Genomic DNA, 27,420 nt, shown 5'->3' on the forward strand with positions numbered 1-27,420 from the left:
TTTTGTATATTCAATAAATTGTCTAAACTATCCTTTCGTCACTTAACTGCATGCTTACATATATTTCTGGAGGAAAAGGTCATTTATATATCTCCTACTAGGCCAGTATGGCTGGTGGGCTTTGGCATCTGTATGATGCAAATGGATTAAAACATGTGTGGGTGCAATCTGACCCTGCTGGTATTTTTGTTATGTTTTCTAATTAAATCTGTGCCATTTTACCCCAATTTTTGAGTCTGTGTCTGATTGGTTAGTGGTTGGGTCATTAAGGGACTGAAGGGTTAACTCGATCCCTGACGTTATGTATGTCTTGGAGGCTCCAACAATGAAAAAAATATATTTTTCTACAGTATACAGTATATAATTCTAATAATCCTGTTTCTAGTTACAACTGAAAACTATATGTTTCACAGTCCACTATACCTTGTTTATATTGATGTGCAAAGCTGGCCATGGTACAGGTATCTTTGTTGCTTCAACTTCTGCTTTCTTGATATTTACTGCAACATCTTCATAGAGAATGGGAACTCCAGAACACGCCTCTAAAAGGTATTCAGAAAAAGAAAATAAATCTCTTATGGACAAACATCAATGCAAGTACCAGTCAAAATACAATGCCGGTATTAAACACACATAGAAATTAATGCGATTTTCTTCTTTGAGAAATCCATTTATTAGAGATATGATTTCAGAGTGCACTAACAGCGTTATAATTGATGCCCTGCACCATTCAAGAAAGAATACACTTAATGTATATAAAGCACCTAAACCCCATGGCATGCACCTAGGGGCTCTTAAGGAGCTAAGTTAGTCATAGCCAGACCATTATATTTAATGTTCAATAACTCAATTTTCACTGGCTGAGTACCACATGATTGTCAAAATGTAAAGCAGAAATGGTATATAAATATATATATATATATATATATATATATATATATATATATATATATCGTAAGCCAGATCAAAACCAGGGAATTACAGATCATTAAGCTTTATGTCATGAACATCCCTGACACACATATCTAGTTTATGCACCAAAAATGAAATGCAACTCCTAAAATACAAGGGTTGCAGAAACTCCACATACAGTATAGGGGCACTCATGGTTGTCAGCACAAAAATATCAAAATTATTTGTAACAGTGATGAGAGACATACATAATAAAATACAATTAAAAAGCATACTGTATATCCAACCGTGTCTGAGTGGCCTGTAAATGTATCCCTGGTGCAGTTAAATGCTGCATAGTTCATGAAGTGACATGTGAATGGTGTCTGTAGATGTAACCACTACTAGAAAATATCATCACACACACACACACACACACACACAAATGACCAATCAAATTAAAGGTATCCATGAAATCAAAGAGGGGTAGCATGAAGTCCCCTCTAAAATAAATGGATGCCTACCTGCCGGCAGGAAACAGCAGAATACCCCACAGTAGGATCACAGTAATAAGACTGCAGGAAAAAACAGCTACATATGTAGCATAGAAATAAACCCTGGTGGAACACAATGGTACAGGATACTATTAATGCAAAATGTATCCAAATATCATGACGAAGCGATATAAATGGCAATGAAAACAGCGCTACAAAAGAGGTCTAAACTGTAGTAGCAGTCTTAATAATGTATCCTCCCTTAAACACATACAGGAGGGCCCCGGGTATACGACGGGTTCCGTTTCAGGGGCCCGCCGTATAGTGAAATCTCCGGAAAGCGGATACGGCGATTTTCCGTTCTGCGCATGCGCGACCTATGGTCTGCGCCCACAAACTACGATATGCGCGTGCAAACTATGGTCTGCGCATGCGCGCTGGGCGCACCCACCCATTCGCGACTTAGGCTCCAACATGGCGGCCCCCTTCTCGGTGCCGCCGTATCGGCGGATCGCCGAAAAGCGGAGTGCCGAGAAGCGGGGCCCTGCTGTATCTCTAGTTGTCTCCCTCTCTCACAGTTCCCTTGTTTGTCCACCAGGTGTGCTGCTGCTTCTGGGACTTCCTCTGTCTTCTCTTTGTGCTCCTACAGTTTCCTGTCTTTACTGCCTTTATCATCTCTTGTCTTCTGATCTACTTTGCCTTTGTTTGTATGCTCTGAGACTCACCCAGCCATAGCCTGTTTCTGCCATAGTCCCCTGTTCTTTGTTCTGTTGAGTCCTAGTTCATTTATTAAAGTTCCTTGCCAGTAATTCGGCTTGTCGAGTTTCTGTCCCTGTGCTCTGTTTCTGTGAATTCCCTGTTACCGACCCCAACCTTTAAATCAACGACACTACCGTGCTGCCTCTCTCTGACCTCTGCTCGTGACCCGACTATGATACATTGCTGCCTGCCCTGGACCCCTGGCTGTGACCCTGACAATGCCTTCACCTACTCCCTGCTGTTCTGACCACTGAGGTCCAATTCTACACTTTCAGTCGCCAAACACCATACATAAATAGTGCAGAAGTTACTTCAAGTTTGTAAGGAATAATATTCAAGAACACTTATCGAATAAAACTATAAGTAATATTTAGCATGGATTTATGAGGGCAAGGTCATGCAAAAACTAACCACCCTTGATAAAGTTATAGTTGGATCAAAGCACATGTTGGTGATTTTTCTTAGTGTGATGTCAGCCATCACGGAGGGTGGAGATTAGGGCAGCGAGAGTCTGGGAGATCACTGTAGTCTGTTACAACATTCCTACTCCCACTAGAGCCTTGTGTGTCTAATAGTCTAGATCGGGGGTGCATAAACTGGGGGGCACGGCGTTTACCGAGGTCCAGCGCTCTTCCCAAAAGCATTTAAACTAAATGCCAGCGAGTGTACAATGCCTCTGTAACTCACTTACCTGCTCTCCGACAGCTTTAGGCAATGCGTCACCATGGCAACGCGGCGTCAAATGACCTGTGATGTCACATGCCCCCACGGCGTCATTTGATGCCGGATACCAGGTAGGGAGGGGGGAGGGTGCGAGCACTGGGGCTGAGCATGCAGGGAGGCACAGGGCCAAACGTTTGTGCACCCCTTGTCTAGATATCTATTTCAGGATAAGTCAGCTTGCATTGCTTGTGATGGAAGGGGGTAACCAGACTATCTAATAAAGGTTAAGCCCGCTGGTTACCCCTGAACCCGTGGAGTCCTTGGTACCTCCATAAGCCAGGGACCAGGGATAATACCTGCTGGAAAATAAAATGACCCTGTTTTATCCTATTTCATGTTCCCTTAGCCCTAGAACTGTGAAATTTCTTGTGTGTCAGTTTTAGGAGGGATATTTGGGTGGAAATACAATTATTTTGGTTGCAGAAGTTGGGGGGCCAAAGTTGCTGGTAGTCGTTTAATTCTCCCCAGCGAGCAGGCATGATTTGCCAGTACGCAGGGTGAATTACACCAGAGCTTCCCTGTGACCCCCAGACTCCTGGATTTCGAGCCCAAATATCCCCAAGTTATTTCCCTTATAAGTATAAGGTCCCCCAAAGTATATTCTGTAATGAAGTGTACTTTATATCATGTTTTGCGTTTACTATAAAGTTCTATACAGACAGCCCAGGCATATGGTTAAGGTGCCAGCTAGTTTGCATAGAGTCCCTAGATGAAGGAGGAGACTGGATGTTGAGAGGTGTCGGGGTGCTAAGTGGATGGGGCAGGGCAGAGTACTGGTTCTGGAGAACAGAGACCCCCTGGGGGGAAACCTTCTAGTCTGCTGGACGCAGTGGCGACTGCCCAGTGGGAGGCAATGGGCTGGCTAAGGAAAAGATGGGGATCGTAGGTGCTTTTCCTATGGGCCAGAACATATGTTCTGCCCACGGGGCATCCTGAGCTGTTTCGACACACCCCCTGCCTCTGACCTCATCAGCCAGATGACCCCTGCTCTGATTGGCTGCTGAAAATACTCCCACGCTCTGAGTGGCTGAAAGGCTCTGTCAATGTTAAAACATAGCAGAAAAAATAATAAATGATCACTACTCCCTTGTACCGAAAAAATCTTTGTATATTACAAAATGAATTTTATTAGAAAAAAAGGCTGGACATCATGGATAAGACCACTCTGACGCGTTTCATCCCGACATGGGACTTTATCAAAGAGTACATTTTCTCTGGTAACAGACATGTCTAAATAGGAGCAACCCAAATCTGATTGGACAGCTATGATTAAGGCTCAGCAGATAACAATGATCACATCAAGATAGAAACATAGGTGATTGGTGACACATTAACACTGACTAGTCTGCAGAGAAAGGAAGCAAGAAAAAAGTACATACATACATACATACATACATATAATGAATACACATAATGACAAAACAAAAAAAATGAAAACAAAGAATATGAGTAGCCCCTGGCCAAAAATCTGTCAGACATTTCTTTAGACCTTGACAGAAAAATATAATTATTAGAACAAAGTCTCTTCAATCTCATAAATTGAGATCCAGGAATATTCCTAATCAATGACTGGGGGTGACAACTCCGTGCATTGAGAAGCATATCAGTCTGGATATATATCGGAAAGAGAATTCCAGGAATATGCTTCTGAATGCACGGAGTTGTCACCCTCGGTCATTGATTAGGAATATTCCTGGATCTCAATTTATGAGATTGAAGAGACTTTGGGCCTCATGCAGAGAGCAGCGCTATTCAGAATTGGAGAGGGGGAACATTTTTAGCTTTATTGGAGAGTTTTTATCTCCATATGCAGAAAGGGCATAAAACTGCCTTTCTGCATATGGAGAGTTTCAAACAGCGCTATGAGCGCTGTTGAAACTGTTGGGGAAAAAATCGCTTTTTTTTTTTTTTTCTCCTCCACCGGCCGCGGAGCGCCAGCTGCTTGGTGGAGAGGAAAAAAGTTGAAAATCTCGCCATTTTTTTGCCGCGAACAGCCACTAGATGGCGTTCGCTGCTCTCTGAATACGGCCGGTTTCAACACTGGAGAGAATTCTTTTCTCTCCAGCCGCGCGGCGAGATTCAGAGGGGAAAAAAAAAATGGCGCTTTTTTTAAAACTCGCCATTTTCTGCCTTTCTAAAGGCAGATTTCGGCAAAACATGGCGCTTTCCATGTTAGCGCTCCTCTCAGCATGAGGCCCTTTGTTTTTATTTTTCTGTCAAGGTCTAAAGAAATGTCTGACAGATTTTTGGCCAGGGGCTACTCTGCAAAAGACATACACTGGCGACACACTTTATTCGAGCTCGGCTAGTCCCACGAATTCGGGTATACCCGGGTGTATTGAGGTTTGTGACTGTTTTCTGCCCGAGTGCATTGGGTTATTTTCCAGGCAGGGATTGAAGCATTTTACTCCCGCTGGCTGCAATACTGCACAGTATATATATATATACTGCATTACAATTCATGAATTTATGCCATCTGGTAGACACGCGAAGCATTGCAGCCTATTAAATCCTAATCATTATCATTTAACAGATCAGCCGCCCGTCAGCCAGGCATGAACCCAGGCTGGGAAGGCAAACGCAACGGGGCTTGTCAGAGGTGAGGAGCGGCGCATTCCAGGTATCTGCCAGGTACAAACTGGGTATTTGCTCGAATAAAGTGTGTCGGTGCAGTACTGGCAGCTTTTGATAAAGCTGACACTACGGATAGAGATGTCCTTATTCGGAAAACTGGATCTAAGTCTAACAATAAAAAATGTCATCGTATACACAGAGTCCATTTTTTATAACTACTTATAGTTCACAATCATCTCAAATGTCAAACATTGTGTCCAAACATTGGCACACACTTCTATTGGATGATGATATCGGTACTTCACTTCAAAGTGGACCTAGATTCACTTTTCGTAAGGCTAAAACTTTGGCCTCTCACCTATCACCAAGTCTTTTTGACTCTAACTCAAGTTTTCCTAATGTTACAACTGTACCAAAGGGTTTCTTTAGCTGTGCTAACTGCTCTATGTATCAATATGCACTACCTGCTAAATTTATAACCTATGCTAATGGTGCTAGGAAGTATTATATTAGGAACTTTCTTAACTGTAATACAAGTTTCGTTGATTATGTTGTTTTTTGTGCATGTGGCCACAGATATGTGGGTCACACTATTAGACCTCTTAAGCTAAGAATAGCTGAACATACTCATCTAATCAGAAAGAAAGATTTAGTTCATCTAGTGTCCCGACACTTTTCCCAGTGCCCTAGGGGGGCATTGGAAATGTCTCCTTTTCTGCCACAGAACATGTACCCTGTCACCCCAGGGGTGGTAACAGAGAGAGTACACTCAATAAAAAAGAGATGTATTGGATATACACTCTCAGTATTCTCCATCCTCTCGGGATAAATTCTGATTGGGAATTAAAACATTTCCTTCATGATTGAGGGAATGGGGGGTACAGTGTTTGTATTTTTGTATTATATATATATTCGGTTATATTTTCTTATATTTTTATATTATTTTATATAGTTTATATATGGTATCATTATACATTCTTTATTTTTTCAATTAATATTTTTCATTATCAATTTTTTATTATTTTTTCTGTAATCTTATTTTTTAGTCATATCTCCATTAGCTTTCTCCATGATTACACGTGTATGCAAATATTTATTTATAGTGCTTGACATCATATTCTTTGTTTTAAAAAAAATTTTTTTTTGTCATTATGTGTATTCATTATATGTATGTATGTATGTACTTTTTCTTGCTTCCTTTCTCTGCAGACTAGTCAGTGTTAATGTGTCACCAATCACCTATGTTTCTATCTTGATGTGATCATTGTTATCTGCTGAGCCTTAATCATAGCTGTCCAATCAGATTTGGGTTGCTCCTATTTAGAAATGTCTGTTACCAGAGAAAATGTACTCTTTGATAAAGTCCCATGTCGGGATGAAACGCGTCAGAGTGGTCTTATCCATGATGTCCAGCCTTTTTTTCTAATAAAATTCATTTTTTAATATACAAAGCTTGTTTCGGTACAAGGGAGTAGTGACCATTTATTATTTTTTCTACCTTGCTTACTACTTTGAATGGAGCACACAGAGGTCTCATACTATTAGCAGGTGCTAATCACCAGTATCCAGCGGAGGCGGTATCCAGACGATCTACGAGCCGGAGCGCACTGCATGCCGGGTCAACAGCCAGAGTGCAGCTGTTCGTTACTGGGACGCGGCCCCTTCGTCATCAACATCGATGGGCTGAGGAGTTGGTGTGTACACCGGCTGGCAGAGCGGTAGCGGCATCCGTTAGAGCCTTGCGCAGGAGCGCCCTGCTTTCCTGGTTCTCAGCAGCTGTGTACCCGAACATTATCCAGGTTACGGGGATTCTTTCTTATTACACAGATCAGCTGATGAGGTGGCCAGGACACTAATCAGTTAAGGGCAGCAGGTTGGGACATTATTTTGAGTCTACAGGTGGTGTGTCTGCGGTCAGATCACCAGGTATCTCTAGTTCTTCTACCTGCATTATGGCCCCCGGTTGGATAGTTCATACCATAAGCCACCCCTTATTCATCAATTTCATTACTTTATTTTACCTGCATTGAGACCCCTTCTCTTGTTGAACTTGGACAGTGGCTGTATAATCTTCCATATACCTCTACATGGTTGTTTCAGCATTTGAATATTGGAAGTCATTCTCCACTTTTTTTCTTTAATGTTAAAACATAAGTCAAAGTAGTCTCTAAAAGGGGCTTCTACAGATCAGAGCTGGCTCTCTCTCAGTCTTTTCAGACTTGTACATAGTCTTGGGACTGGTCCAGTGAAGCGCCGGTATGGTTTCCGAGGGGCATTGCGATGCCAGGGTCTCCTAGCCTAGCTGAGGACTGGTTCTGAGGAGTGAAGTTACCTGTTCCAAGCTGGATTTCGGTCCAGCAGTCAGGACAAGGGTCCTATCAAGGTAAGCCATTGCTGAAGCAGGCACCTTGCACCTAGGAAAGCCTAGTTTTAACCCCAGACCCCAGTAAGTGTGTATATTCTTTGTATTTTGTATTTCTGTGTGTTTCTGAGGTCTTATGCGAAAAAACCTCATTTTATTTCATTATTGTTTTTTTGCCTATTGACTGATCCCTTTAAATATAAATGGTGTTAAAAGTCTTATGCTACCGTGACATTGCTCTATCCTTAGCCTTGCTGGTATTGTACTTTAGATATACATCTCATTTGCACATCTAATCTGCAGGACTCCAATTGAGTATCTGTACAGTACAAATGATACTTTCCATAGTATTGCGAATCTTCCATTAAGAACCTTCAATTTAGACATCTATGTATTATCAGTTAATGTAGATTTGGACTTTGAATGTACATCTCATTTGTACATCCGATTGGTCTGATATTATCAGCTTTTGATACATGCGATTAGTAACAATTGTTTTAATCCAATTGAGCTAATTATTTTTGGATGTTTGTATGAGGCTTCGGTGCTGTCAGAGCCCACACTGAAGCTCTGACTATCATATTGTTTTCTGGCAATCCTTTCCTCACTTCCACACACACTGAAGCTATGGTGACCATCTTGGTCACTGGTGTCCTGCCTATAAAAAGGGAGGACGGTGATTTAATATCCTACCTCAGCCCTGCAGTTCGCTTCCTGTCTTGAGACAAGTATCGTTATACTTTGTGAATCAATTTCTGTGATCTACAGTATGGTAATTCATTTGCTTACTATTAGAAATATCCATTTATATAGTGGTATTTCTCATATAGGGGCCTATGCAGAGAGCAGCGCTATTTCAAAACTCGCCATTTTTTGGAGAAAATCGCGCAGAAAACAGCGAGTTACGAAAAACGCGCCAATTATTTTTTTCTATTTCTAAAACTCGCCTCGCGGCTGGCGAGAACCTCCATCTCGCCAGTTTTAAAAATATCCTTATGCAGAGAGGCGCGAACGGCATCTAGCGGCTGTCTCCTTTTTACCTCGCCAGAAAAAGTTGGCAAGAAGCTGCCGCTTGCGGCCATAGCAAAGGGAAAAAAAAGGCGCAAATTTTTTTTAACACATTTCTGCAGCGCGCATCTCGCCAATTTAAACTCGCCACACGCATTCATGTTAAACATAGCAGAATTCGCACATTTCTGCATATGGAGAATAAAACTCTCCAAAAAAGCTACTTTTTATTAAACTCGCCAATTTTAAAATTCGCTGCTCTCTGCATAGGCCCCTAAGACATTTATCTCTGGCTACCTTTTCTCCCCCCTCCTTCACCCCTCCACTTTTAAAGTTGCATATATTTTATTGATTCATGTATTAAATGTTACATTTTAAGAATTGTAATTTACACTTACAATACTGATTATTACTTGATTATTCATTGTGCACACATGAATAAAGATATCTTTGGGACTTCTGACTTTCTGTATACTGTACTGTGTATCCCTCTTTTCTGCTAATCTAGAGCGACTGCTAGTGCTGCATGTACCTGTTGGCTCAGCGAGATCTGGGCCTCCGCTAACTGGGAGCCTGGGGTAATATTAGATTCTTGGCAGCGCCTCCACTTACCTAGGATCCCCAATAAGTGAGATTCCCCTAGGCAAGAATAATGATAACACACTTCAACTTGGTAACCATTTACTAATACGTAAGGGCAAAACCTTATCTTATACCTATTAAGCATATCACACAAATAATGATGTATATAAATGGCAGACATGCAATACATATATCTGTGGCTCGGCCACTCTCCTATAGAGTAATGTCACTTCCCACCACCGCGTGCACCCCACAACGTATCCAATATATATATATATATATATGCGCAGCCTCTTGGTCACTCAACCCAGTGTCCCCAAAAAGTCCTCCCCCAAGGCGGGATCAGCGCCTGATGGTACCGGTGTTGTTGCACTTATTAAATACCTTCCGGCTACTCCTGCAGCCGGTAACAGACTTCAAAAAGGATCCGCCGATCCAGCGCAGTCTCTCACGAGTTGGTGATGTCAAGCAGCTTGAGCCCAAACCACTGTTCACACACACTGCAGCTCCGCGACACTGTGTCCCTATCTGCTACTACAGTAAGGGAATAGATGCCTCTCTCTATAGGGCGTCCCTGCAGCACCACAAGCTTATGGTGACTCAAAGTATACACTTGGTTCTGAGGGGAAATCTGGCCTACGCAGGTGGGTCACCAACCTCTCCCCTTGCTCCTCCATTACCATCTGGTTAGCGTGGTCTCTCCCCCACGCTTCCCTTTCCTGCCTGCCAGCAATCCTGCACTCCTATTGGTTCCCTGGTGTCGGGTGGCTCTGCTGAGGCTCCTGGGAAATGTAGTTTACCCCAGAACCTCCTAATGATTGGCCAGCCGTTTGCGCGCTTTACACTGCGCATGCGCAAACTCTTTCTCCGCTCCGGGTCGTCGCGCTTGACTATTGCGTAATGCCCACAACATGGCGGTGCCCTGTGCTACTGGGCCGCCGCGAAACCTCCGAACGCTCCCTCAACATGCACCCTGCACGAAGGTGAGAGGGAAACCAGGACACCCCTACAACTGTATATACTTTTATATACAGTATCTCAAATGTGTAGCACCTATTTCCATTTGTGACTTTAATGATCAGTCCTGAGTAGTCTACTCTCTAGGTACTGTATTCTTTTACCTTATTATATTTTGCAATGGCTTTCGATATGGTGCCAGACAAGAGATTTGTGTAAAAAATAAAGCAAATTTGTCTGGGTGAAAATATTTGCACCTGGATTGAAAACTGGTCAAAGGATAAGCAGCAGAGTGTTATCCATATATGGAACATTTTCAGATTGGGGGTAAAGTTGTAAGCAGAGTAGATCAAGGTTCAATACTGGGCCAATTGTTTTTTGTGTGTTTATTAATAACCTTGAGTTTGGCATAGAGTAAAGTTTCCATCATTGCTGATGTCACACTATGAGTCTTATGATGGCCGTTTTCTACCAAAATTTCCCATTGACTCAAATTTGGCATTTTGTCTGAAAACTATGTAAGACAGTAAAATCAGAGATCAGAGTGTAATTACTTACATAAGAACTCGGATAGACTGGAAGCTTGGGTAGTGAAATGACAGATAAGGGTTAATGCAGATAAATGTAGGGTTGTTCATTTGAGAAGCAAGAATAACCATGCTACATATAAACTAAATGGGTCACAATTAGGTCAATTCTTAATGGAGAATGATTTAGAAGGGCCTTGTGACAGAGCCTTAACCCCTGTTTAAAGGGCTTTGAATAGATAGAGTCCAGCGGGGAGTGTGTTAATTGCATCTACAGACAATTAGCCAGTTTCCACCTTACTCAGACAGGTAGAAAAGTCTCCTGATTAAACTGCAGGGGAACTCTAGCACTGAAGGAGTGTGTGCAGCCAGAGGGAGATCCCAGGGAACCAGATCTTCTGGTCCAGCATGCGCAACCCTTGGAACCTGCTAGAGGGATCACACTCAGAACACCAACCCAGGTCCTGGCCTGTGGGAAAGAGCACCCTGATCACAGATACAGTACCTCTTTAGACTTTAGGGGTCAGAGATTGGTAAAAGGTCTAGCCTCCCAGCCCTGCAGATAGGTACTGGGAAGTGTGAGTCAACCCTTCAAAGTATTTAAGTATCTCTACTGCAGCGTCTTACCACTCTTTTGCTGAGTCTCTGTATGCACCTGTGCCACACTCATGACGCTCCTACTCATTGGGCTAAAGTGACATCATAAGCAGTGATGTCACGACCACGGCCTAGTTGCATACAGAGATGCGACAACAGAGTAGTAAGGTGCCACAATAGATGGAGTAAAGCAGATATCAATAAACTAAGGCAGACAGGTTTGCCATAGAGAACACCGTCACAGACACAGAACAGAACAGTTGTACGTAGTTTCGTTTACCCTCATACATTAGAGATACTTTAGATCTCATTGTTGCTTTGCAGGACATACAGTGGAAAAGGGAGTACAGGTGGGTCACGTTGGACGTGACCTCTCTGTATTCCATCATTGAACACAGACACAGACTTTCAGCGGTGCATCACTTTTTAGATCTATCTGATCTCCCTGTCTCACAGTGCACTTTCTTATTAGAATCTATCACATTTTTACTTACTCACAATTATTTTCTATTTGATGCACAATTTTAGTTACAAAAATTAGGCACGGCAATGTGTACTTCTTTTGCACCATCTTATGCCAATTTATTTATGGGTTTATGGGAATTACAACACATTTATCACGACACCAATTTATTTAGTAAACATATTTTTTATAAAAGATATATTGATGACCTGATGTGGGAGGGAGATAATTCACTTTTCACTTTTCACTTTGATTCGCAATCTTAATATTAATAATTTCAATTTAAGATTCACTTATGATCACAATATGCACCATCAATTATTTAGATGTGTGCCTGTACATCAACAATGACAAAACAATTCAAACTGATATTTTCAGAAAAAATCATTCTAAAAACTCACTTCTTTGCGCTCAGAGTTGCCACCCTAGGTCTTTGATCAAAAGCCTCCCCAGGTTCAGTATGTGAGATTGAAGAGATTGTGTTCAGACAATGAGATGTTTTTTTACAATCACAAGAAATAATGGATCGATTTATAGCTAGAGGCTATAAAATTAAAGATATCCATGAAGCTTTTATTCATGCTGACTCCTTAGATAGGAATTAACTTATCAAACAGAAATCTAAAAATGTAAAATATAAAACCAGATCTCGCCAATATCCTGATAATGATCAGAGTTGCCGTATGTTTATAACTATGTACTATAGACAAGCACAATCTATTTGCGCTATCATTCAAAAACACTGGAACAACCTTATCATTGGACAAAGATTGCCACGATGACACAAGGTGGCCCTAGATTTGTTTTTAGAAAAGCGAAAACACTTGCTTCACATCTTTTGCCAAGTTTATTTGTTTCAAGATCTTTACACTCCAATTTAGGTGGTATTCTTAAAGGTTTCTTTGCTTGTGGAATGTGTTCCATGTGTGTATACGCTAATCCCATCAAATCTATATCATATAGCAAATTTAATTATCGCATCAAGAATTTTATAAATTGTCATACTAGTTTTGTGATATATCTTTTACAATGTGGCTGTCATTAAAAATACATAGGCTGCACTACAAGACCTTTAAGGTCTAGAATATTAGAACATGTACAGCTTATTAAAAAGAAGGATTTATCACATCCAGTGGCCCGTCCTTTCTTGTCCTGTCCCCATGTTCTGGGATTGAACATATCCGTCTCACACCAGAGGGGGTGATAGACTAAATAAACTAAACAAGAAAGATATGTTTTTGGATATATACCATGAATACTTTGAACCCTTCTGACATTAATGTAGAATGGGAACTTAAACATTTTTGGACTGATTAATAGTTCCAATTTAAAGTATTCAGGGTGATAAAATTACCGTTTGAATGTACATCATTGTTTACATATATATAATAATTTAACATTTTCACTATTTTCAGCTTTTGTAGTTATTAGTTTAATTGGATTGAAATATTATTTTTTAAATGTATTAACTCATATTTAATATATATTTATAGATTATTAGTTAGGTTTTATGTTTTATGGTTTAATTTATATATTCATAGTTATTATTTTTTTAATTTGTTATATTTGTCTATTTAAGTATATTTGGATTTATATATTTTTCTTATAATTGGTTACTATTATATTATATTTAAATATTTTGATACTTTCAGTTCTTGTCACTTTTTGAAATACGCATTGCTATTTTTACTGGTTACTTTTTAGCGGGTGACCTTTGTAACATCCTTTATATTTGTTAGTGGTCACATTACATTTTGTGTTTTTAATGTTATAGGTTTTGTTTGGATTTGCTCACTTTGTTTGTTATTTTTCAGACTAACCTTGTCACCCATTGGCACATTTAATTGTGCATTCTCCAGCAATACTGGGGCATTCTGCTTGAGATCAAGACTTACGTACAATCTTGGGTGACAAGGTTAGTCTAACTAGTAGGAGAGCACCCAATCTTAGAGATATGCTAGTGAGGAGCCATTACACTACTCCCTCTGCCACCTACAGTACCACCTTCCTTAGTCAGGCTGGTCTAAAGGGTTATTTTAAATGTGGTCACTGCTCTGCCTGTAGGTACATGAAGCAGACATGTAAATTTTACAACTCTACAGGCATACGAGAATACAAAATCCATTATTTCCTCAATTGTAACTCTAAAAATATTATTTACTATCTGAGCTGTCCTTGTGGAGTTATTTGGGATGACCACTAGGGAATTTCAGGGCAGGGTCTTAGAGCACACCCGGAATATTAAAAATGCAATTAAAGATCTGGCAGCATTTAAAAAGATTACAAGTGTTGCCAGACATTTCCGGGATGTGCACGGCTCTGATCCCTCCCTTTTGGTGGCATTTGCCATTGATAAGATCCGTTTCGGTATTAGAGGTGGCAACATGGAACTACTGTAATACTTCTGAGAAAGGAGTGCAGATGGGCTTAACAATTATTTAAGCTTTGCTATGTTTCTCTGAATCCTCCTTTCCCAATTCTGTGCTCTTATGTTTCTTTTCTCTTTTTATATTGGTTATATGACTTTTTAATACTCTGTCATTTTTCTGATCTCAGTTTATGTTTTGCCTCTGTGTGTTTCTCTGTATTATAATTGATCTATGCTTGGTTTCCGTTATTTTAACTTTGTCATTTTTGTAATTCTTATTTTTAAACTTTCTATCTGTGTCTAAGGCTTACTCTGTTACATCACTGCTATTTGGGCTAAGAACATTGATGCATGTCTCTAAGTTTCAGAGCTCTCACAGTCTCTCTCGTGCTCCAACATCAGATGACGCATAATTGTACAGTCCTATTCTGATTGGGTGATGCACGAGTGGGAGTTTTTGGCGCGAAAATGGAGCGCTTTAAAAAGTGCTCATCGGCTCTACACAATTATGCTCCGTAAGAAGTCTTATGGCTAAACGGCCATCGGAGCATCCATACCACCCGCTTCCTTGTGGCTCGCTGTCGCTCCATGCTGATTGCTGCTCCAGTTGGATTCTGACTACTGGCGCTGCCCTATCCTGTCTCCATCACTGCTGTCTGCTTTACTTTGGGATTGGGGTGCCGGGGGTCTGCATTGCCTTACAATTACTTTCATCTTGGACCTCCCCTCTTTATTACATGTTTCGTGCAGTTACACAGCAAGTATCAGGACATTATTCTGCTTCACGGAACCTCATGGCTACTACATGATATGTTTGACTTTGCTTATATTTGTTACAACTAGCTCTGGCATCCTGGGAGTAACTTTCCCATATTTTCTCCCTAATATTTTCTGCTGATTTTTTTTTTACCAATGGTTGATTCCGTTTATACATCTCCTGGACTTTATATGACTTTTTCCTAGCTTATTTTGTTTGCTAGGTAGCAGCTGTCTCCATTTGGAAGTATAGCATTTAGGTAGTTGGTTTACAGTATTATAGTATTATTTAATTCTGTTTTGACTTCTGCTTACAGTATATCTGGGTTATGTGTTGATTTTGGTAATATTTTGTTTGTTTGAGTTATATTCATTTGATGATCGGCCTATCTTCATTGCACTTCTAGGGGAAATTTATTTCACCTGGATTTGTATTGTTAATACTCTCAGACTTTATATAACATGTACTTTGGGGTTACTTATGTGTATATTTCATATTTGTTTGATCAGCAGTTCTTTTTTGGTATGTGGTTAGGTATGTTCTAATTTTTTGCTACTATGATTTGCTAATAAAATCCATTTTTTTATTCTCACATCATTTTTGAGTGCTTTCATTAGACCCCTTTTTTCTTTTTTGTGTCCTTAAATTGGGCTTTGGGTTGTCAGCATCGCCAGGGGGTCATTTTAAACCTTATATCTGGCATAGTGACTTATTTTGACTTATTGGGAGTGGATTTGACTGCGGCATCATTTTTGTGTTTTGTATTAGGGGGAGATAGATTTAAGACACTATGTATGAGAGAGTCTTTTTGGATATACTCACTTGGTACACTTTCTCCCAGGGGTCTTAATGAGTGCTTGGATACTAGCACACTGGTTTAGTTTCCTGCCTTGCTGTTCTCTGCCTTTCTGCTCTGGTTGCTAGTTCGGTTCCTCTCCCCCTATCCTAGGATGGGGTTCTGTGTTTTTGGAGGGGATTACTCTATATTATATGATATTTCCTAAAGTAGGTGTTATTTAATAGTTAATCCAGTTTTTTCCTTTATCTTTTTATAATTTTAGTTATTTTTTAATGTAACAATTGTTGTTATTATATGTAATTAGATATAATGTTAATTAATGTGAATTATTAATATAATAATTTTTGTTAGTGCATATAATGTAAAGATTGTTTTGTGAATGTTGTTCTCATCACACAAGGAACTAAATAGGTTGATTTTAATATTTTTTCAATTTTATTTAGATTTTTTTATCATTCATTTTTATATGGTGTAGTGGTATTTGGTTGTGTATATATTCATATTATTAGATTCTAATTAATATTGTGATTTATTATTATATTTTGAAACTAAAATTATAGGTTTAGGTTTTAATTTCAATTTGGTATATATATATTTTTTTTTCCATATTTGATGAAACTTAGATTGGTAATAGTGGGACAGCTTTTTCTAACATGTCATTGTGTTAGTTGAGTTTATACATAATTAAATTGTTTAGTTTTAGCTATTTTCATTGTATGATGTGAACAACATAATTATTGATGTTTTTTTTGTTGTTATTCATTGTAATGTTGATATTTATAGTAATTTTAGATTTATACGATTTGTGGTGAAACTTAGTAACAATGTGAAAATAGGTTTACTTGATCCAGCCTATTTAACTGGCTGTCCCTGACAATCACAAAACTCCTGACGAAGTCGCCGCAGTGTGACGAAACGCGTAGAGCTGTGACGTGTGTTGGTGTATTTGGAGTCCCTGGCTTCCCTGCGCTCCGGCTGGCAGTAATTTCAAGTGTTAGCAATCATTTTATGAGGGAGCAAAGGACGTGCAGGCATTGGATGCCTTTATATCTTGCTGCCAATTGATGGTGAACCTGGGCTGTTTACATCCACTCTGCAAACCTGGGACTCACCCTACCACCGCAGATGACCACAATAGAGATTTCTCTCCCACGAATGGTTCTGTTTGAAATCCTGTAAGTGCACATTCTTATGGGTTGCTGATTTTTTAAATAAATGTATATGCGGTCCTCCAGCAGCAGCGGGAGATGAAGCGGAGCACAGCCAAAAAACGAAGCAGGGTAAACTTGGGTGGTGACTTCAAAGGAGTTTATTCAACAAACAGGTGTAGCTGGTGGATCATCTGACGCGTTTCAGCCCTAGGGCCTTCAAAGGCATTTCCCAGATCTTAATAATGCGCTTATTTTCTTTAAATACTTTTTAAAGCACTTCAAAGGCCCTAGGGCTGAAACGCGTCAGATGATCCACCAGCTACACCTGTTTGTTGAATAAACTCCTTTGAAGTCACCACCCACGTTTACCCTGCTTTGTTTTTTGGCTGTGCTCCGCTTCATCTCCCGCTGCTGCTGGAGGACCGCATATATCACTTACTGCAGGACTGCACGCCGAGTAGTCGCCGCGCACGGAGGGGAGACCCGCCGGTCACGTGACTGCCTCACATCACGCCGCCTACACGCCGAAGATAGTGGCTTCATCACAGAGACCAGGAGCTCAGTTGGCGTGGAGCTCACCGGTCAGCTTCCATCGACTATAGAGGAGGACACCGCCGGTCGGGTGACCGCCCCACCTGACGTCATGATGGGGTTGGCGGTGCAACGACATAGCCAGAGTCACTGAGGACCGGATGCAGGTGCCACTACTCCCCAAAACCGTGAGTGCATGCAACAATTGGTGCCCTGAGCTGGGCCAGTTGCGTCCCTGAGGTTTCTCATTACACACATACTTTTTTTACTGGCAGCGACTATTATATTAACTCTGAGGCACCTAGGAGGATAAATCACATTATCCAGTTTCACTTAAATAAATGTACCTTATTTTTTACTCAGTTACGTGCTATGGAGCTTGCGCTTTTGTTTGTTTTTTGTTCATATATATATATATATATATATATATATATATATATATATATATATATATATATATATATATATATAATGTGATGTTAAACCTTACAGTCTTGAAAATGCAAAGCCAGCAGTACACCCAACTTCACACTGATGATACCCATTAAGGTTGAAACATGTTTGTGAATGGTTTCTCTGGCTTTGCATCTGATTCCTATGCTGTGCTTTTAAAGCTGTGGTAACAGCGAGCATTAGCTTATATGGGCTCCATGTAACAATGGTTTTTCAGACAAAAGTTGACACATCATCGGAGCAGTGACTCCTCTTCCTAAATGTTACATTTATGTCTGAAGCACTTATTCCCATGACCTGTTATTTATATTATTTGTTATTTATATGATTACCACGTGTATTACTACTGTTAAGCGCTATGTACCTTAATGGCGCTATACAAATAAAGACATACAATACATTGTTTGCTCATTTGCATGTAATTTCCCAGAATCCCTTGCTGCAGTGGAAGCACTGTATGCTGGGGATAATGGAGAAAGGCAGGGTTGCAGACCTGCCTGTTAGGAATCTGATTTCTCAGCGCCGTCCGCGCAACACACAGACAACCCTCAGGGAGACTCAGGGCAAAGAGCGCAACCTCCGCTTACCTGCCTCCACGGGCCGTCAGCTCCTCCGTCGCCGCAGGTCCCCTCCCCTCGGTGGCCCACCGCTCCTCCTCCTTCTCAGTGGCAGGCGCGGGTCCTCCGTCCCGCACACGTGTGTCCTCCTCCAACGCTGGTCGCGTGCACACGCAGCTTACAGAGCACACGCCCAGCATCCACTCTTCTACTTCCACTCCTGCTATGACGCTCCGCCCCCGTACACCGCACAGGTGTAATCAGAGTGCTACCAGTGCTCACCTGGGTTGTATCAGCCACACCTATCCAGAGAGGCTCCCTGTAGTCCTCCTGACCCGCCTCCATCCCTGATTGGTCAGCCCAGCCTTATCTAGCATCTCTGAGCACTCATTCATCGCTCGCCATAGTCTCTGTATGGAAGTGTTTGGTGCACTCTCGGTTACTACAGGTTTGGACACGGCTCATACGACTACCCCCTTTGGCTCTCGACTTCGGCTCTCCTTGGACTATGTATTCTCTGGCATCCCACGATCACGGCTTGGACTTCAACCTTCCTCATTTCTCCGCTCCCTGACCTCGGCAAGGCAATCACTATTCTTCTCCTATACCCGATACCGGCAAGTATTATTATTTATGTTACTTATATCTGGCCTGGCAACTCTTAACACCACACTCCGGGCTCGCTCCCTTTGCTGCGAGTGCGTATATCCCTACTTCCCCCTTCGGCACAGGGGACGGGTCTGGTCTCCGGGCAGCACCGGCGTAACTCTGCCTAAGACATGTGAATGTGCTCACAAGTGATTTTTTTATTATTTGATATATACACATATACATACATATACATATACACATACAATACATATACACAAACACACACACACACACGTGTATATATATATACACACACATATATATATATATTTACATATACACACATAAATATATATATATATATATATATATATATATATATATATATATATATATATATATATATATACACACACACACACACACACACACACACACACACACATATATATACATATACACACACACACACATATATATATATATATATATATATATATATATATATATATATATATATATATATATACCAGTATACACACACACACACACATATACACACATATACACACATATATATATATAGCTCCTCAACTACAGTAGGTCACAGTTCTATTGTGAGTTGTAGATGATTTAAAAAGTGTAAGGTTAATTCATTTTCTTTTTCTTCTACAACATTACTTCTAAAACATTAGGGTTTTTTTAACTAAAATTTCTAATTAAAAGTTAATTTATAATTATTTTTCAAGGAGGTACCTCTTGGAGTGCTTGTAATAGGGATTCAAGTTATTTGAAACTAATTTTACTCCTTTAGCAAACTCCTATAAGAAACATATAATTTATTTATCTCTACATCTGTGTTTCAGACAATGACCGGAAGTTATGAAGGCGTGATGCAGGACATCGCTCCCGATCTTGCGGTAACTGTCGTTGACTTGTATGGCAGTTATTGCCAGATCGGGTGCGATGTCCCACATCACGGCTTCATGACTCCTGGTCAAAATGAGTATATCTTACCATTACATGGGTCGAAGCATGATGGTACCAGAGGGATAAGAGTACTACTTTTTTTATTTACAACCCCAGACCACCACAATTTGCTGTATTTTTTAATACCATATACAGTTTCACTTTCTGTGTAAGGAAAATGCATTTACTTTAGGAAACCATTCTGCTTTATAAGCATAATTATAGGCTAAAGCAGTAAAATTCCGGGCATTACTGAAATCCCTGCCCTCTGATTGGTCAGAATTCCGGGCATTATTCATTGAGTGATGCCCGGAATTTTTGACAACTTGCCAACTCACCTCAAAGCAGAGATGCAGGGGCTCGAGCTGAGAAAAAACCAGCAAGTTTAAAACTTAACTGTAGCAGCCCTGCTCCTCTCCTCACTGATCACACTGAACAAGCAGCCTCTCCCTCCTCTATCCCCCTCTCTCTCACAGCTGCTAGCGCTGTCAGAAGCTGCTGTGTCCCAACTGGTAACTTTGTTGCTTGCAACAAAGTAATATTTCTCACCACATCTATTGCCTGTGCTACTGTAAGGTAATTTGTAGTTCTTTTTATTTAGTTGTAGTTAATGTCAGTCCCCCCACTTCTCTCCCACATCCCCCTCTCCCCCCCCTCACCTCTCTCCCCCCCCCCCCCCTCACCTCTCTCCCCCCCCCTCACCTCTCTCCCCCCCCCTCACCTCTCTCCCCCCCCCCTCACCTCTCTCCCCCCCCTCACCTCTCTCCCCCCCCTCACCTCTCTCCCCCCCCTCACCTCTCTTCCCCCCCCCTCACCTCTCTCTCCCCCCCTCACCTCTCTCTCCCCCCCTCACCTCTCTCCCCCCCCCCTCACCTCTCTCTCCCCCCCTCACCTCTCTTTCCCCCCCTCACCTCTCTTTCCCCCCCTCACCTCTCTTCCCCCCCTCACCTCTCTTCCCCCCCTCACCTCTCTTCCCCCCCCTCACCTCTCTTCCCACCCTCATCCCCTCACCTCTCTTCCCCCACTCATCCCCTCACCTCTCTTCCCCCCCTCACCTCTCTTCCCCCCTCACCTCTCTTCCCCCCTCACTTCTCTTCCCCCCCTCACCTCTCTTCCCACCCTCATTTCTTCCCCCCCCTCACCTCTCATCCCCCCCTTCACCTCTAATCCCTCCCTCACCTCTCTCATTCCACCCCCTCACTTCTCTCTTAACCCTCACCTCTCAACCTCCCCCTAACCACTTCTCTCTTTCCCCCCTCCTTCACCTCTCTCCCACCCCCTCCTTCACCTCTCTCCCCCTTACACCTCTTTCCCCGCCCTAAACCTCTCTCTCTGGCCCCTCAGCCTTCTCATCTTCTACTTTACTTCTTTTTCCTACACAGGTATATACACTGATAAAAATCAATATGACTACAAAAATGTATCTTTTTTATGAAAAATTCAAAAAAGCCTACATTTAGCCTATAATAGTAATAATCCCCTCAGAACAGGGCATTATTGGCCAGTAATGCCCTGTTCTGAGGGGATTATTACTTAAATATTGCACTCATCTTTGTAAAATAAGGTTGGAGTAGCTTTTTCACAATTTATAATAAAATCAGAATTGTGTTCAAGTAATGACAACACTGCTACTTTGTTTAAATTTAATGATATTACTATAAATAATCTGTCAACCTTCTATTGTCGTAAATGCAAAATGTAAAGATGATCACATAATGAAACTTACTGCTTGTACTGGTCCCTCCGGGAATCATATCTCTGTTGTCCATGGTAATGACTCCATAGGTTGCGTGGTGGTGGTGATGATGGTGCTGATGGTGGGGATATCTTCCAGATACTTTTGCTGGAAAAGGTGTACCTCCATTCTCTTCTATGTTGAAAGGGTGGAGGTCAGTATTGTTCAATGCCTGTGATGCCAATGGAAATCTGGCAATAAAAGAATATATTTTCAAGGGTCTTTTGGGTGTTGCATGAATATATCCACATTTTTACCACTTATTTATCCTTCAAAATCAGATGTCTGGTTTTCCATCATGGTTGTAATAAAAAATCAAGGTGAAATCAGAACTTAGAAGGGCCTCTTTAGTATTAAATCAGGAGTTAACATTATCTGTACAGCCTTATCACTAACTGGCCTGAAGGGCCACATCCCGTTATTTCCATTTTCTTGCTTCCTGTGGTTCCACTGTGTTACAATGTATTTATTTATGGGATCCACCGTAAAGATGGGCAAATTATTTGCCAACATTAAAATTCAATGCGAATATTGCAGCATTTATTTGCAGATTGGGATAAAAAAAAACATTGATTCACCGAACTTAAAAAATCCTTCAAAAATGTAAGTGAATGTTTGCAATTCAGCCGGTGACCACAAGAGAGTGAGAGGTACAACATTTCATAAAGTATCTATACCCTTCCATGTGAAAAACAGGGGGGGGGGGGGAATTATTAGATGCCATTATTAGAAATATTGAAAACATTTGTGGAAGTATATTTATAATTTGTAGAAAAAATATCTTCAGTAAATACATGCTTCAATTACTTATTTATTGTGAGCTATTTGTATTCAAATGCATTCATTACTAATTCTCTTATAATGTGACAGTGTTGAAATGAAGTGTTATGGCTGCCTAACCATATCAGAAATGACTGTATATCAATACACTTTTTTGGAATACGTACATCCATAGTTTCAAACCTATGACATATATATATATATATATATATATATATATATATATACAGCTAAACCCCGTTATAACGTGCCTCGTTATACCGCGATTCAGTTATAACGCGGTTTTCCCGTGGCTCCCGTTTTTTAAAAAAAAAAAAAAAAAAAAAAAATTAAAATTTTTTTTTTTTACATTTTTTTTTGCACACTGCACACACTGCACACACTCACTGCACACACACTGCTCATTGCTCACACTGCCACACTGCACACACACTGCACACACACTGCTCATTGCTCACACTGACACACTGCACACACACTGCACACTGCACACACACTGCTCATTGCTCACACTGCACACACTGACACACTGCACACACACTGCACACTGCACACTGCTCACACTGCACACACTGACACACTGCACACACACTGCTCATTGCTCACACTGCACACACTGACACACTGCACACACACTGCACACTGCACACAATTATTATATAGAAATAAACAGACAACTGCACTTTAACAGATGTATTTTGCCTGTCTTGTGACTTTTGTTTCACAAAGTTAAGGGGGTGGGAAGTCATTGTGCTGTGGGGGTTGGGGGGGGTGGCGGGGCCCTGCGCTGCGCTGCGGCTACGGCGGGCCCTGTACTGCGGCGGGGGGGGGGGGGTTAGCAGTCTGTGTGTGTGAGTGCGAGTGCCTGTCTGTGTGTGTGTGTGAGTGCGTGAGTGCCTGCATGTGTGTGCGCGCGTGTGTGTGTATGAGTGCGTGAGTGCCTGTGTGTGTGTGTGTGTGTATGTGTGTATGTATGAGTGCTCCAGCCCGAGTCCGTGGAGGGAGGGGGGGGGGAGAGTAGCGGGTCCCTCCTGCAGCCAGTGGAGGGAGGGACCCATAGAAATGAACAGCACTTGTGTTACCAAAAGATGAAGATGATCATCTTGGCAATGAGGCTAGGCAGATTTCTGTACCAAAGATAGATTACATGTCAGCAAGATTGTCATTTGTTGTTAAATACCCCACACGTTGCACATAGTGTTAGCATATTAAAGCGAGGCCTTTTTACCATGCTTAAGTTCTACATACCTGGTCCCTCCTGCAGTCCGGGGAGGGGGGGGAGAGTAGCAGCTCCCTCCTGCAGTCCGTGTAGGGATGGGGGGGGGGGAGAGTAGCAGCTCCCTCCTGCAGTCCGTGGAGGGAGGGGGGGGAGAGTAGCGGGTCCCTCCGCTCAAGCCACGCCCCCCCTCCCTGTCAAACCTCCCACCTCCCGCTCCGGCTCTTACACTTACTTACACACACACTCAGACACTTACACACACTCACAGACACTTACACACACGCGAGGGCCCTGTGCTGCGGCGGGGGGGGGGGGTTAGCGGTCTTCCGGAGACTGCTTACCTGTCTCCAAAAGCAGCACACTTATGCAGGCACCCCTCACGTTCGCCGTGCGCATGCGCATGCGCCGTGCGGCTCGTGAGGAGTGGATGTTGCCTGCCAGTTCCCGCGGTGACAGGGGGAAGCGGGGACAGGAGGGACATCCCCGCTCCCATCTCCTGCCCCGCGGCCTGTCCCGCGGTGACAGGGGGAAGCGGGGACAGGAGGGACATCCCCGCTCCCATCTCCTGCCCCACGGCCTGTCCCGCGGTGACAGGGGGAAGCGGGGAGCGGAGGGACATGCCCGCTCCCATCTCCTGTCCCGCGGGATGAATATGCGCTAAAGCGCGGCGGCCATTTTTTTTTTCTCGCGACCCCGTTAGTAACGCGGTGGTCTCGGGGTGGACCCCGAGACCCGCGTTATAACGGGGTTTAGCTGTATATATATATATATATATATATATATATATATATAGTGTTCGACAAACCTATACATTTGCTCGCCCCGGGCGAGTGGATTTAACCCCCGGGCGAGTAAATATTGGCCCAAGCAGCACACGTTTGGTACTAGGTGGCGAGTAGATTTTTTTTGTGTGGCGAGTAGATTTTTTTGGTGATTTGTCAACCACTGTATATATATATATAATCAAATAGAAATATTACTGTATGCTCATTTGCATGTCTTGGACAGGTCTGCAACCCTGCCTTTCACTATTATCACCCAGCGCACAGCGCTTCCACTGCAGCAAGGGATTCTGGGAAATTACATGTAAATGAGCACACAGTGCCACCTTTTTCTTCAAAACCATATACATACATACATACATATAAATATATATATATATATATATATACATATGTAGCCATGCTGTAAAATGGCCTACAGTTTTCTCTCATGCTGGCAGTAAGCCTGGTAAGTTATAGGGTTGCCAGCATCAATCATGGAGGTTTGCCCTCACACCCTGGTGAGGTGTCATATGTATTCAAGGGGAGTGGTAACATGTTCTGAGTCCACCGTTAGTGACATCAGATATGTGCCAGGTTCCTGAGGTATATTAGGCACAGCACTGTCCAAAGTTAGTGTGTTCTACAAGGTTGAGCAGAGCAGAAGGCCAGAGTGTACTAGTGAAATAACTAGTGACACTGCTCTAATTCAGAGGCCAGCAGCAGCATGCTGGCTGGGCCTACACTGTGTCCAGGGACCTGGCACAGGAGGTGATCTCCCTGAGGGGAGAGGTGATTCCACTTGATTAAGCAGCAGACCTTTCAAAGGGAAGTACCAGCCAAGATGAGCGGCTGAGTTGCTGGCTGTGAAGGGCAGCTGGCCCATACCATTAACCAATAAAGATGTCCAGTTCTAAATCAACTCCACTGTGTGAGACTGAAGTTACTCTCCAGCGGAAGGCACCACGGAGAAGGAGTTCCTCATCAGAACCATCTCCTTGTGGATGCAGAGATCCTGATGAGGTGGAGGCGCTGCACTGTATGTAGGTAGGACTCATACACGCTACCTCAGCTGCCTGTCTGGGTTGACATCCCCACACAACATCCTGCAGGAGACTCAGGAGTCCTGTTGCCAACAGGTGCACCACCAGACACTACCATGTAATGGGGACTGGTTAGACCACAGGGGCCAATATGAGATTGGGTGGGTCAACCTTAGCCAGAAAATCCATTACGTTTGGAGGCGCTGCTGAGATACCTATCAACAGGACAGGCTTTTGCTAGGCACACTAGGAAACAGGGAGAGTGTATGCTGCCATTTTGTGCTGTGTTGGGAGGGAAACCGGGGATGACCTGGGGACCTGAGAGGAGTGGGAGTCTGGAGCACGGCTATAGCTGTTCTAGTCACCTTGAGGCAGCTAGTTGGTAGGATGCCTAAAGGGATAGCCTGTTAACGTGGTCAGGAATCCTGGAGAGGGTCTGCGCTAGGCTAGCCAACAGTAGGTAGACGCCCAAGTACTGCATGGAAGAGCCAGAGTACTCTAGCCCATTCCAGATCACTTACCGAAGGGAGCACAGACTGGGAGAGGAAGAGAGACACAGCATACACAAAGAGAGTGAGCCTAGCCTGAGGTAGTGCAAAACGAGTCAGACCTACATTAGGTACACAAGGTGGTGCATCGGGCAATCTTTACTGTATCGGTTTGGCAGCTGCCCCGCAGAGAGGAGCTCCATGTACGATAATCACAAAAACAGTAACAAGATGAATATGGCGACAGCAAGAATGGAGGATCCGCGCGGTGCGGAAGGTCCAAGATGGCGGACAGAGGCCGACGGAGAGAGTGCACATGGTGTGTGTGCTAGTGACGAGCAAGCTACGGAAACGACTTTCACGAGCCTGCTGTGGAGTGGCGCCAAGGCTGTGGCCGCGCTGTTTTGGTCCTGCCTAGGGCCGTGCAGTATTACTTCGGATGATAGCGAGGAGGACATTGTAGTAATGTGTGGGGAGAGTGGTGGATTTGCTTGCCAGTCAGCGTACAACACACCAAAAGCTACCTCGGTTATTCCCATGAATGTCAATGCAAATCAAAATGGCGGTTCCCGCTTCCCTGGGAGACCGCGGGGGCCAGTTGCAGAAAATTCTGCAAATGCGAGACTTGCAGAGAGTTGGCCGTGAGTGGTGCCAAGAGGAAAACCCCAACCTGATGGAAGGTATGGCGCGAAAGCTGCGGCCGTGCCCTCATGGACAGTGACAAGCTCAGCCCCAGTGCTGGGTCATCCAATAAGCTTGTGGGATCCTCCCCTGATTTCAACCAGGGGGAGTGGTTTTCAACTGTGTCAGATGTGGGTGGAGTTAGGTGAAGGAGGAGTTACCAAACCAGCCCCTTCACTTCAGTCACGAGGAGCCAGCGAACTGAGCAAACCACTGCAAAGAGTGTCTCCAGTGATTACTATGGCTAGTAAGATTGAGGACGATGCGACTATCTCTGCCCAACCCTATTCAGCCCCAGGGGGCTTCCTGGTGCTCAGGGCGGCCGGCAACGAAACTGTGGTGTGCTTATGCATGCAGTGTCGACTGCCGGGCGGTCCGGTCTGTACCGTGTCCCGATGCCCTCAATGCGGCATCCACTATTTGTGGCCGGTGCCAAACTTCGCACGTGGCCAGACGGGGGAGGCGGACACAGAAATCCCAATGGCTGAAGTCCTGGAGAGAAAGACACTGGGAGGCGAGATGATGGGCGAGAACCCCCCCAGCAGTCTCCGACGGGGGTGTCCCTTCCCGGGGTTGAGCCCGACTCCTCGGACGAGGAGA

General features: G+C 43.0%; 1 protein-coding gene across 2 annotated transcripts in view; it reads right to left on the reverse strand.

Annotated features, from left to right (window-relative positions):
• The window catches only part of EPB41L4B (erythrocyte membrane protein band 4.1 like 4B), a 472,815-nt gene that overhangs the window by 123,303 nt on the left and 322,092 nt on the right, over positions 1-27,420 (reverse strand). For both annotated transcript variants that reach the window (XR_012799153.1, XM_075585948.1), the window contains exons 16-17: positions 21,840-22,039; positions 424-542 (exon numbers count right to left, since the gene is read on the reverse strand). Coding sequence is in view for 1 of the 2 variants with exons in the window: in XM_075585948.1 (XP_075442063.1) it covers positions 424-542; positions 21,840-22,039 (319 nt within the window). In the remaining variant the exon portion in view is untranslated. The remainder of the gene's footprint in view (positions 1-423; positions 543-21,839; positions 22,040-27,420) is intronic.

The sequence above is a fragment of the Ascaphus truei genome, chromosome 2, assembly GCF_040206685.1.
Source record: "Ascaphus truei isolate aAscTru1 chromosome 2, aAscTru1.hap1, whole genome shotgun sequence".
Classification (NCBI taxonomy): Eukaryota; Metazoa; Chordata; class Amphibia; order Anura; family Ascaphidae; genus Ascaphus; species Ascaphus truei.